Source organism: Caloenas nicobarica, chromosome Z, assembly GCF_036013445.1.
Source record: "Caloenas nicobarica isolate bCalNic1 chromosome Z, bCalNic1.hap1, whole genome shotgun sequence".
Taxonomy (NCBI): Eukaryota; Metazoa; Chordata; class Aves; order Columbiformes; family Columbidae; genus Caloenas; species Caloenas nicobarica.
The window spans coordinates 77443710-77456075 of NC_088284.1; the positions used below are offsets into that span (position 1 = coordinate 77443710).

The window sequence follows — 12366 nt, forward strand, 5'->3', positions numbered from 1 at the left end:
GTCGTGAAGTCAGGAGCACAGATGCTCCATGCAATTCTTGGAGAGGGGTAGGCACCTCTCTCTGCTCCCAGGGTGCATCAGGACCCCTGTGGTGGGGGACTCATCCTTTACACAGATGATGATGTACAATACCAGGGCTCTCTGGCAGCAAAATGAGATACCTGAACATGATGATGTAGGTGGCCCAGAGATGATCATCTGATGTTTGAGTATCCACTCTGCAGGCTGTGAATTTGTTTAAAGAATGCTGCTGAAAAGGTAGTGCATGACTAAAGGACATGTTATACATTCAGATCAATTTACTATATTTTTTTTCCTCTCTTACTGCTTGACACATCATTGTCTGCTTGTGGTAACACAGGGCAGGGAAGACCTTTTGAATTACTGTGACCAAAGCGCTACTTTTGCATGCCCCATTGTATGAAACCAGAACAGGTAGTCGAAAAGGCTCGTGACATCCTGAAACCACATCCTGTCTCACAGTTACGTGGACGCGGTTTAAAAAAGGGAATTATTTCCGAAGCCGAGGGCAGAATTATAAGATGATAAATGGATCATTTAGCTGTCATCTCCCTCTCTTGAATGCAAAGTGGAGAGGTACAGGAGGAAGCATTTCTAGGTACGCGCTCCTCCCTTTTAAGACGATCACATTACAGCTGCAAACAACTTACCCACCCAGCAAGTGGAGGGTGGCATTTGCTTTCTTTGTCCACAAGGCCTAAAAGTCTGTCTGTATTGGTTTCATCTCAGCTATACAAGTACTGGAAATATCTTTATGCTAAAAAATCCTCACCATTATCAGTTTGCACCTCTTTCCACAGGGCTTTGTGTTCCTAATAGGCCATTGATTTTACCTCTGTTTTCTTTTCAAATTGCATCATCATTCTTCAGCTCAAGATAAATCACACTCCTCACATCTTGACTTTCACCTAAAGTCTACCTGAAGTATTAGTTAATTTCCAGCCAAACAATTCTGTGGCATTGTTCCAGTATTCTCTTTTTCTCAGCTGCTGCCACTTTCCTAAGTTACTGCTGTTATATCAAAGTGATTGTACATCAAGTGTACAAAAATGTTACTGAGACATGAAACCACATCTACTGCTCCACTGAATGCTGTACTTCAGTTTATGATGAAAAAGTAAATCTAGATTGCAAAGAATAAAAAGGAATCATAGTCATAATTCACTTGGAACATGCTTCTTTTGCATTTTTTGTTCTGTGAAAAATGCACAGTTCTTGGAGCTTTTCAGACATGGAGATATGTAACATAGAATTAGATGTATTACTAGACATGTAGACAAATTTGTATTATAGCTAAGGTGGAAACATTTGAGACAACTTCTTTTCACATGGTTTAGAGACTAGAGGAAGAAGTCAGTAGTATTGACCTGGTTTGCATATTAATTTCTGAAAAGGTACTGTCATTTCAGCATTTCAACTTAGATAGTAAGCTCTTTCTATAGACAGTTATTGTTTGATGACTTACACGTGTTTGGGAGTTGCTGTGAGATCATGACAGTTGCTGATGTTTATAGGACAGTTACAGCTCTGTCATACTGTAGTCTTTGATTTGTGTCGTTTAATGTGTTATCAGTCATAATATACATAGTTAGACAATTTTCTTTACTGTTCGCGCTCCAGTTAGGACTTAATGTGGTAAGAGCCTGGACCAATTCATCAGCAGGATCATAAAATGTATCTGCAAAAGGTGGCACTTTGCAGAAATTGGTGCAGCAGTGAGAAGAAAGCAGATCGTACTCCAGTTTGAGGGGTTTGCTATTGCTTGTTAATTTTTTAGCTCTTACTAGTTTTTTATAATACACATAAATGACTCAAAACATTCCCTAGGTAATGAAAAAATGAAGAAAATGTTCTAAGATTTCTTTATTCAATCTGCTAATATTTCTTTATAAATGAATGAAACTGATGAAGTCTTCAGAAATATTTGGTAGCGATAATTCATTTTTCTCATTTGTAATTTTCATGAAAATCTGCATGTCCTACAGTCTTTAGTTACAGTCGTTCTAAATAATTAGTTACAATAAGCACTGAAATTAGTGTCTCTTCCTTTTTGCAGACCAACTGTGCAAGATAATCGGCAAGAAATAATTATAAAAAATGGGAGGCACCCTGTGATCGATGTACTACTGGAAGAACAGGATCAGTATGTTCCAAATACCACTAACCTTTCAGTAAGTACTGAAATAGTGCTTGAGCTTCAAAAACATTCAAGGAAAGACATCTGAGATTAGCTTATCAGCCAGTGAGTTAAATTAATTATACAACTGTCTGCTTGGTTGCATTTCAGAGAGATATTGATAGACATGACCACATCTGTTTTGTCCGTTTTCTGATACCTTGCAGCCAGACACTCTCTTTACAACTTGTTCAGTCTTAATGACACAAAAAAAAGAAACATGGTCTCAAAATTAGGAATTTGAAAGCTTTAAATGGTTGTTTTTGAAAAACAAGCGAATAATTACAGGGTTTTTAACAGTGTCATAAGAAGGTGTCTGTGTTTTGTCATAACTTTATCTCAAATTTGTGGAGTTTTTTAATATACAAAATAGCAACAACTTAAGTTGCTCTGTAGCATGTCACAGGCTCAGTTTTCCAAATTAATCCTAAAATATATCAGATTTTTTTTTTAGGCATTTCTGTACTATGTGTTTTCTGTTCTTTCTGGAAGTAAAATATTAGTTTCATATAGGCTTTCTTAATCTGACAAAGGAGACGTGTAGCTCTGAGTCTTCACTACATAGTATCAAGTACACACCGTGTAGGCTGCACATTACTTGTAAGACGTCTTTCATATCCACATATAATGAAGATCCCACCCTGCAAGGTGTAGCTTGCAAGCTGTATGTTACCCGTAAGTATCCCTCTGGCTGTTGTTTTCTGCTGTAAAGAATGATGTTGGGAAATGGTAAGACTATTACTTGCTTGGTATTGCTGTCAGTAGGTCAAAAAAAGTGGCAGAGCTACTTCTTAACATTTTCTGTGCAATGCTACCTAAGTTGTATGACTTAAATTACCTGAAGTTGCTATAAATATGCCATTAGCATAGGTATGAGACAGTGTATCTTACTTCACACATTTGTTTTTGATAAGTATATTTTAGGGTTTTATTTCTTCTTTCCCTGAGAAACTAAGGTATTTTAAATTAAACACTCTTTTGACATTTTTTTGTAAAATATTTACCTTTCTTTATATTTTTAAATACTACATGCCTGTTCTTATTAATATAAAAAGTATGCTTGCCACCTAACTCTGAATATGTAACTGCCTTTTTGTGTAGTAAGTATAGAAAAGGTATATGTCCAGGTGGAGCATTCTGTGATGAACACCATTCAAATTTGTATGTATTTCTCAGAAAATATTTTTAAATGCTGTTCTATATTGTGCAGTACTTCATGGAATATTTTCAAACTTATTTGTCAACAAGTGACAGATGGCATTTGCAGAAAATACAGCGTTTCATTCAGTAATCATCATGCACTTTCCTCTGTTAGTCTCATTTTTATGTTGTCTTTCTAAATATTGAATATTACGAAGTTAAGTGATTGTGGTACAATCACATTTACCTCTACTGTTGGTTTGACTTCTCTCTTTTTTTGAGAAAGGTGGGTGGGAACTCAGTTTATTAAAAAGCCTCAAGTGTTAAACTGGTTTGTTCGAATCAGCAGGAAAATGCATCTCCTGTCATGTTTTCAGTTGAAATATTGTCAAATATCTAACTTTAGGAAAAGGTTTCTTGCAGTGCCGTGAAATAAATATCTTGTTTTTCCAATCCCCCTCTCCTCCCAAAATATTCATGGATTCTTTTAGTACTTTTAACTTCAGCCATAAATATCAACAAGATGTTAGATTATGGTTGCATGCAGTTTTAAGGGCAGATGGGTTTTCTGATCTGATGCTACAGCAGATGTTCTCCCTGAAAGCTGGCTTTGCAAACCAGCCACCAGACAGCGTGGTTGAAGGGACCCTGAAGGGATACCAAACACATGCAAGAAATTTGTGGATTTTAACAGATGAGCTCTCTCTGGTTTTAAGTATCTGTAAATTCTATTGAGCCAAATGGTTATGAATTTTGCTCCCGTATAGTCGTATGCATTTTATTACATCCATCATTTATTCCTGATAATGGCATTTTCTGGCTTTTTACTTCATTATGACTTGCTTATGGATGGGGTTTTTTCCACAAAAACTAAACAGATATTTATGTGTAATAAATACTAATTGCATGTATCTTCTCTATGATCTGGATTGTGATGTGACAGTCCTATCTTAATATTATTTGCCTCCTTATTAACCAAATGAAAGCCTGATTAAAAAACAAATCTGTAAAGATTGTGAGGTTTATTCTGTGGAGATTTTTTTTGTTGTTGTCACAGTGCCTGATCAGTTCCAAGTTTCCTAAGAAGCATGGCTAATGTTCATTATTCACATCTGGTCCTTTCTTTGCATGCCTCTCCCATGGGACAATGGGATATACTGACTTTAGCTTAGTTCATCAATTGCTGGATTTCATTGCATGCACCCAGTAGAAGGGAAAAGCGTAGTTGTCTGAAGTCCTTGCATAGCTTAATTTCCTAGTCTTGATTCAGGCTATGAGAAAGCTTTATGGATTCATTGATGAGTTTTAATTTTGCATTAGCAATTGTCTTGCACCAGAGAAAGACAGCTTTATTCTGGAGCTGTAGGCATGTCGCAGCACCGTAGGGAGTCTTACAGCTGAGACAGGCGCATCTGATTTCATTTTCTGTAGGATTTCTGTGTTTAGATACAGTGATCAATCAGAGATTGGGTGCAGTCTGCTTACAATACCTGTGTTGCAGTCAAGTATTGCCAAACTCGGCAGTTTTCTGATTTCTTGTAGCCAGCCTGAATGTGCTTATGTTGTACCAAGGCAAGTTATGAATGGGTGTAAAACCTAGGTCAGATCTTTGTCTGCCAGGTCTTTTCCCCATTTAGCAATGAGAACTCTTAACTGGAGAGGAATCCAGAGCACAAGCAAATTAGCACAGCACTGGCCATGCTGAAAGCTGGTGAGTTTAACTCTTTCTCCAAAGAAAAGCTGCACAGAAAGTTATTGGAGTGCTTTCTGGGCTCCTTCATGGACAAAGGGAAGGTTTCCTCTCACTCTGTCTATTTTGCTCAAGCGTATTGAAAGTTCATTGTGATGCTTCCTTCTTACCAGCCTGGAGAGATCTTAGGAAGATTTATCCGAGACATCATAATATTTTGAAAAGTGTATGCAATGAACTCCAAGAATGAAGGAAGCTGTTAATGTACAAACAGAATGTTTAATCCTGAGGACTCTCCTATGTCCCCCTAAGCATGTACACACCACCAAAATTTCTTATAAAAGCGCCATGTGCAGGACAATATATTTGATTTATGTTTTATGATTACAGGGAGATGGTGAAAGGGTCATGATAATAACTGGACCCAACATGGGAGGAAAGAGCTCCTATATAAAGCAAGTTGCATTGATCACGGTCATGGCACAGATTGGTTCTTATGTTCCCGCAGAGGAGTCGACAATTGGTGTTGTGGATGGTATTTTTACCAGGTAATCTTTCAAAACTTGCTGTATGTTTATGAAAATGTTATTGTGGCAGGGTGCGTATGTTTGTATATCAAAGTATAATTTCATTTTTCATTTAGAAATTTAGAATTTATACTTGATATTTCCTTTTTTCATTTTAAATACATGCATTGGTTGGTAGGTTTTGGTTCTGATTTGCTGGTACCTGTAGTACTTGTTTTGGAATCTTCGAATCTTTAAGGGGTAAGAATGTTGATGTGTCTGTCTTAATTAAGATCCAGATATCTAACTTCATCTGCCTGAATGGACATCTCAGCCAAGTTTATTCTGCTGGGTGATAGCCAGATTATGCTTCCCCTAAAATGAATGCTGTCACCTCTGAAAATTGTGTCACGCTTTCTGCTGTGCAGCACAGTCGTACATACTCAAAATATTTGAGACTGAGAATTTGGGGCTGCAAATATTGTGTGCTTATTATCCCTCCTGTACTATAGGTCTTGATGTCTTTGAAGGAATGAATAGTGGCAGTTCATTTCACTCAGCATGCCTCAGTCTCATTTTTAAGATAGTGCTGAGTAATTTTAAAAGATTATCAGTACAGTCGAAACTTCTGTATTTTATAGTCTAATATTACCAAGGATTACCCAGCTATTTTTCCCCTTTTTCTTTAATCTGTTTTTTAAACAGCAAAAATTCTATGTTACTGATGGTATTTGAGATGGATAATTATTTAAGGTTATAAGTTTCACAACAATTATGTATCTGTAGTAGAATTATCTTTCCTGAAATTCTAGTTCTGTGATAGCAGAGTGCATTTCAGCATGAACTTTTAAGAGAATCTGAGATACTGCTTGTCTGGGATTGCTTCATCATATAAAGATGTTGTATTATACCTCACTATGTCATGACAAAAATGAACGGAGTCGTGCTTTGATGCACTTCAGTGCTAAGCAGTTGAACAAATTAGAAAACAATTTCTATTATCTTTCAAAAATTTAGATGGAGCTGATAATTCAGAGCAGTTACCTTTTTTGCCCAGCTTGTGTTGAAAGTAATTGACTAGTTGATGGGATGAGCATTTCTTGAGGGGACATGGAGATACACAAGATCTGATTTACCTCACAGAAAAAAAACCCCACAATGTTAATAACAATTCGAAAATTATTTTTGTCTTCTTCTGTGTTTTGTAGGTGAACTTAGAGTACTTGTGCTCACACTGGCTTAATTTCTAACCATATATGTATATGTCTATTACGCTTAGGCTTAGTATCTCCTTTCCTTTACTTTTGAGTGTCATTGCAACAGGATTATTTCTGCAGAAAAAATAGGAAATGTGACACGGTCCCTGGAAGTGTCATTTTGTGCCCACTAGAAAGCAAACAAATTGGTCTTTGTCCTCTACAGTGTGAAAACCTTGAAGTGAACATATCTGAGTTCCACCTGTTCCCTGGTGCATTTTTCTGATTCCATAGCTTTTCTCTACATTATAGGTATTTTTTCACATCTGTTCTCATAAGGTAGTGTAGTTGAAGGTAAAACTTGGACTTTTAGATTTCAAGCCAAGCACACCTAGAGTGTGTTACTGGCTGTGACGTTTCAGACCATTTAATTTGTAGCCCAGTCAGATTCTAACAGAGGGGATTGATATTTTTTTTTCTGTCTAAATTAACTATGGAAGCTCAGCTGGATATGCTGTTATTCATTCAATGTGAAATGTGTCAAACACCAGATCAATATACTAGGGAATTTCTTAAATTCCTGTAACTGCATTGGCAATTAATTGGCTCAATATTATTCAAGAAGAAATTGAAAATATATTATTGAGCTAGGAATAGTCATGCATTAGTTAGAAGGTTAACAGGAAGCAAAAAAAGCTGAGTCTGTTGCATTCTTTCATAAATCCAGGGTTGTCACTTCCGCTTGTAAAAGATTATCAGTGAAACTCCTTGTTTGTGCATCTGTTTAAACTTCTCTCTTCTGTATAGCGTAATTTGAGGGACTTGATTGTGCTGTTGGGACAGACATCACCCATTTGCAATGTGCTTACAGGGTATTAGATCTTGACCCAGTTGTAGCTCTCCTTGCAGTACAAACATTTAGGAGAACACATGCATCATGATTTTGCCTCAGCCTGTGGCATATGGGGCTTTCCTTGCTCTACATGTCCAACTAACGACATCTGTGGTCCCAAGCAGGTGAGTTGTCAGTCCTCTTTTCCGTCCCTCTGTATTTGATTGTCGGTAGTCACAAAATGGTCTTTAGTGCCCACTCTGGTCTTTGGCTAACTCCTGCTTCATTTTCACCTTCTCCAAATCATGAACTTTACCCTCTACGTTGAGAAAAGGAGTTACTAGATTTCACAACTTAGAGTCACAAGGTGTGCGGACACTGTCCAGAAAGTAGGCACCTCTGTATTGATTTGTTTGGTTGTTTTGGGTTGTTGGTTTTATTGTTGTTGTTTTGTTTTGTTTTTTTCCCAGCGTTCTGGGAAAGGTCTTAAAGTATGAAAAGTCTGTCAGGCCAGGTTAATGTGTTATATTCAGGATATTTCTTTGCCCTAGGAAGTTTTCCTTGTAATAGTTCTAAGTGCCTGGTTGGAGAAGAGAAACAGTAAATTCAGCTGCCACATACTATATCCCACAGTGTTTCTTTAATACTCTTGTCTGGCTGAAGACACATTTCTAAAGCCTCAGTCTTTGCCAAGAACTCTCCTCTGGTAGGGAATGAATTTGAAGACATCAGATGTTTTCTTCACTCACCCCCATTTTGCTTTTTTTGTTTGTTTTCTTCTTCTGTGTTTTGTTTCAGGGGTTGTTCTTGTTTAGTTGGTGTTTTTATTTTTTTTGCATGGTTTTTGTTTGTTTGTGGAGTTGTTTGTTTATTTGCTCTTGGTTTTTTTTAATAGGATAACAGCTATACAGACCTCTTTTCTACTCTGCCACCCCAGGCCACAAGTGTCTTGCTGGAAAATGGGATTTTTTTTCTTGATAACTTTGGGATATTTTTAATATTTTAAAAACATTCCACGGCAAGGTGTCAGCTTCCAAGATATTTTCATTATTGCCATGGTGTGTTGTTTTCTAGATGCTGCTATTAGCGTAGCACCCTGCTGTGAGTGATGCTTTACAGGCCGACTCTATGAGGAGTTCTGTGCATCAGGAGCACCAACAGTTCTGCTGTTTGCTGATTTTATTTTGGTATCGGTGCTTTATACTGCAGTCTCTTTTTTGTTTGTAGACTGCATATTTGAAGTGTGAATTTATGTAGGTTTAAGAGATTAACATTCATCTAGGATTTGTATCTTGTGTTCTAAGTAGGGTTTCCATGGAAATTGAAGGATTGCTACTATGGTTATTCCTTTGGATATATTTAGTATTTGTGTATTATAGCTTCTCTAAATTGACTTTAAATACTGCATCATATTAAGCATTTTTAAAGATACAAAAGGAATTTTATTGCTTACAGGTACCATGCAAATAAGAATGATTCATCTTCATTATTGGGTGTATAGACATAATATAGTGCTAAGACTAGTCCAAACATTTCAGAGCAGTGTTGATAATTTCATCCTGAAGAGGGGGAAAGGGAGAGAGTCTTCTACTGTGTAATGCCGCTAAGCCCAGATGATGTGCTGTTACAAGTCTGTAAATACAAAACTTGCTGGGGAGTGGGGAGAGAGTAATTTCCTATGATACCCTGCTTGTGTTATTTACTTCTTAAGGAAGTAGCTCTGAGTGCTCCTATGGCCTCTCCCAAATAATTTCTGATGTCCATCCAGTGTCTGAATGGACACTTGTCACTAGTGGTGTCCCTCAAGGGTCTGTACTGCAACCAGTACTGTTCAATATCTTGATCAGTGGTGCAAACAGTGAGATCGAGTGCAGCCTCAGCAAGTTTGCAGATGACACCAAGCTGAGTTGGTGCAGCTGACATACCTGAGGGACGGGATGCCATCCAGAGGGACCTGGACAAGCTCAAGAAGTGGTTCAATGTGAACCTCATGAGGTTCAACAAGGCCAAGTGCAAGGTCCTGCACCTGGGTCAGGGCAACCCCCGGTGTCAATACAGGCTGGGGATGAAGAGATTGAGAGCAGCCCTGCTAAGAAGGACTTGGGGGAACTGGGGGATGAAAGGTTGGACATGAGCTGGCAATGTGTGCTTGCAGCCCAGAAGGCAAATCATATCTTGGGCTGCATCAAAAGGAGTGTGGGCAGCAGGTGAAGGGAGGTGATTCTGTCCCTCTGCTCCGCTCTGGTGAGACCCCAGCTGGAGTCCTGTGTCCAGCTCTGGAGCCCTCAGCACAGGACAGACATGGACCTGTTGGAGAGGGACCAGAGGAGCCACAGAATTGATCCAAGGCTGGAAGAGCTCTGCTGTGAGGACAGGTTGAGAGTTGGGGTTGTTCAGCCTGGAGAAGAGAAGGGTCCAGGGAGACCTTATTGTGGCCTTTCAGTACTTAGAAGGGGCCTAATAACAAAGATGAGGACAGACTTTTTAGCAGGGCATGTCGTGACAGGACGTGTGGTGATGGTTTTAAACTAAAGGAGGGAATATTCAAGCTGGACATAAGGAAGAAATTCTTCACCATGAGGGTGGTGAGACCATGGTCCAGGTTGGCCAGAGAGGTGGTGGGTGCCCCATCCCTGGAGACATCCCAGGCCAGGCTGGAGGGGGCTCTGAGCAACCTGATCGGGGTGAAGATGTCCCTGCTCATGGCAGGGATGGCACTGGGTGAGCTTTGAAGGTCCCTTCCAACCCAAACCATTCTATGATTCTACAATTATGTGTAAAAACAACTTTGCTATTTCCATTGCTATGCTTTGTTCCTAAATTTGGGAAGGGAGTGCTAGAGGTTGTGAAATAAGTAAAAAGTTTTCCTCATGATTAGGTGTCTCTGGCTTCATAACAGTAGATTAAAAGATGGTAAATCTTTCTCCATTTTTCTGTATTTTTAATTAAAGCTATTTTTAGAATAGGTTTCTATATTATATTTTTAAGTGTTCGTATAAGTTTCTCACTTGAAATTCCATACTAATTTTTTTCATCAATCAGTGTATGTGTATACCATTTTTTTACAAAAAAGTTCCTACTTTTCAGATTGTATGCTGCGCCTATTACTTAAGGGATATCGATGTATTATGGAGGGACTACACAATGCTTCGAGGATGTTTTTTATGGTTGATTTTTTTTCCCAAGGAGGGATAATGTTTTCATGCAACCTTTGCTTAAAGAATTTAACTTAATCAATGGCGTTATACTTAAGAATTTTAAAGGAGTTTTGGAAAGGTCATTGCACAATCTATTTTGATTTCTAATGGAGTTTGTTTCTCTGATGTTTGAAAATTCCCATCCAGGTTTCTCCTTGCAATAAATGGATTCAATTTTTGCTCTAAATTAACCTTCAATTTGTATTAGTTCTTCTAGAATAGTTATTCAGACATTTAAATTAATATAATGTTTCTATGTGCGCTTATGTAGAAAGACATAGCAAGTGTGGACACACAGGTATGGAGTAACTAATGAAAGAAATTCTGTTGACCTTGTAATGCGTTCAGAGGAGATGATGTTTATCTGCTGAAGAAAGCTGACCTTTAAAGAGGTCCCGCTTACAATCGATCATTGATATGATTTCTTACAGCTTGAAGCTTCAGCCTACTTCTTGTAGGTCACCAGCTCTTCATGAAGGTCAGTTTTCAAAATTGAGAGAGAATGTTGTAACAGTTTGAAGGTAAAGTGTGTTCAAATAAACAAGCTAATTAATAGTTCAAATTACTGAATGCCTTGTATTCAAGATTTTACAAATCAATTCATCGAAATCACCAGCTGCCATTAGAAAGAATACTGTGAAGAAGACCAACTCCTGCCAACTGCAGGTGACAGTAAAGGAACAAAGAAGAGTTTCCTTCCTAGAGCTTCCTGCCTGTCTTTCTCTTCTTGTGTTGAAATAAGAGCTCTTTCACTTGTTTCAGTGATCAGACCTTAGTATGCACAGTCACACTATGGTGATATACACCTTCCAGTGAGGTTTTATACCATCAGCCAAATTGGACATGCTATTAGAGGTGCAGCTTCAGTTGTCTGAGCTAATACAATGCACTATGCTTCGACTGCATTTGAAAACTGCCTCTTGTAGGTTGTGCCACATGCTTAAATGTTAAAGGAATAAATAGAAGCATCAGTAAAATGCATGTAGATTGCTTGTGCAGTTTGTCAAAAGAGTTATCTTGCTGTTTACAGATTCTCAGCTTGTCTTTAATCTTCATGATGGCAAAGATGTAGAGTCTGAATTGTCTGAGAAGGTATATTAAGAAAACAGAAGGGTGGAGGAGGTTGGCAATACGGGTTAACAGGTGGCAGTGGTAGCTTGCCCAGCTAAACAGCAGATTAATTCTTTCGATTTATGTAAGACATACAGTTGCCTGCACTTCAAGGCAATTGTCTTGGTATAGTCTCTGTGCATCACATGATCTGTATTTAGGTGTACGGTACTTTGTCCTACATCTTTTCCTTGTAACAGATGATTTAAATGTATTTTTAACATGGAGGGCACTCCTTGTTGCTGAGTCTATAGTTAGGAGATACTCAGTTCATATTCCACTGTGTTTCTCAAAACGTTGTGACAACAGATGGTGGTTCCTCACCTTGGCTAGGGAGAGACAGTTTTGTTCTTCTAGCTTGTATTATGTGTCTATATACAGGGTCTTTCAGATACACATGGCCACAAGTGTAATCCTCAATCTGTCTGTTCCAGGGTTCAAGTTACATAGCTGTTTTGGTATTTTCTAGTCTGTTTGTCTTCCTTGTATAATGATTTT

The 12366-nt window shown here is 38.2% G+C and overlaps 1 protein-coding gene across 2 annotated transcripts in view; it reads left to right on the plus strand.

Moving 5' to 3' along the window:
• MSH3 (mutS homolog 3) overlaps positions 1 to 12366 on the plus strand; it is a 131574-nt gene that overhangs the window by 90189 nt on the left and 29019 nt on the right. For both annotated transcript variants that reach the window (XM_065655914.1, XM_065655915.1), the window contains exons 19-20: positions 2078 to 2192; positions 5418 to 5575. In XM_065655914.1, coding sequence (XP_065511986.1) covers positions 2078 to 2192; positions 5418 to 5575 — 273 coding nt within the window. The remainder of the gene's footprint in view (positions 1 to 2077; positions 2193 to 5417; positions 5576 to 12366) is intronic.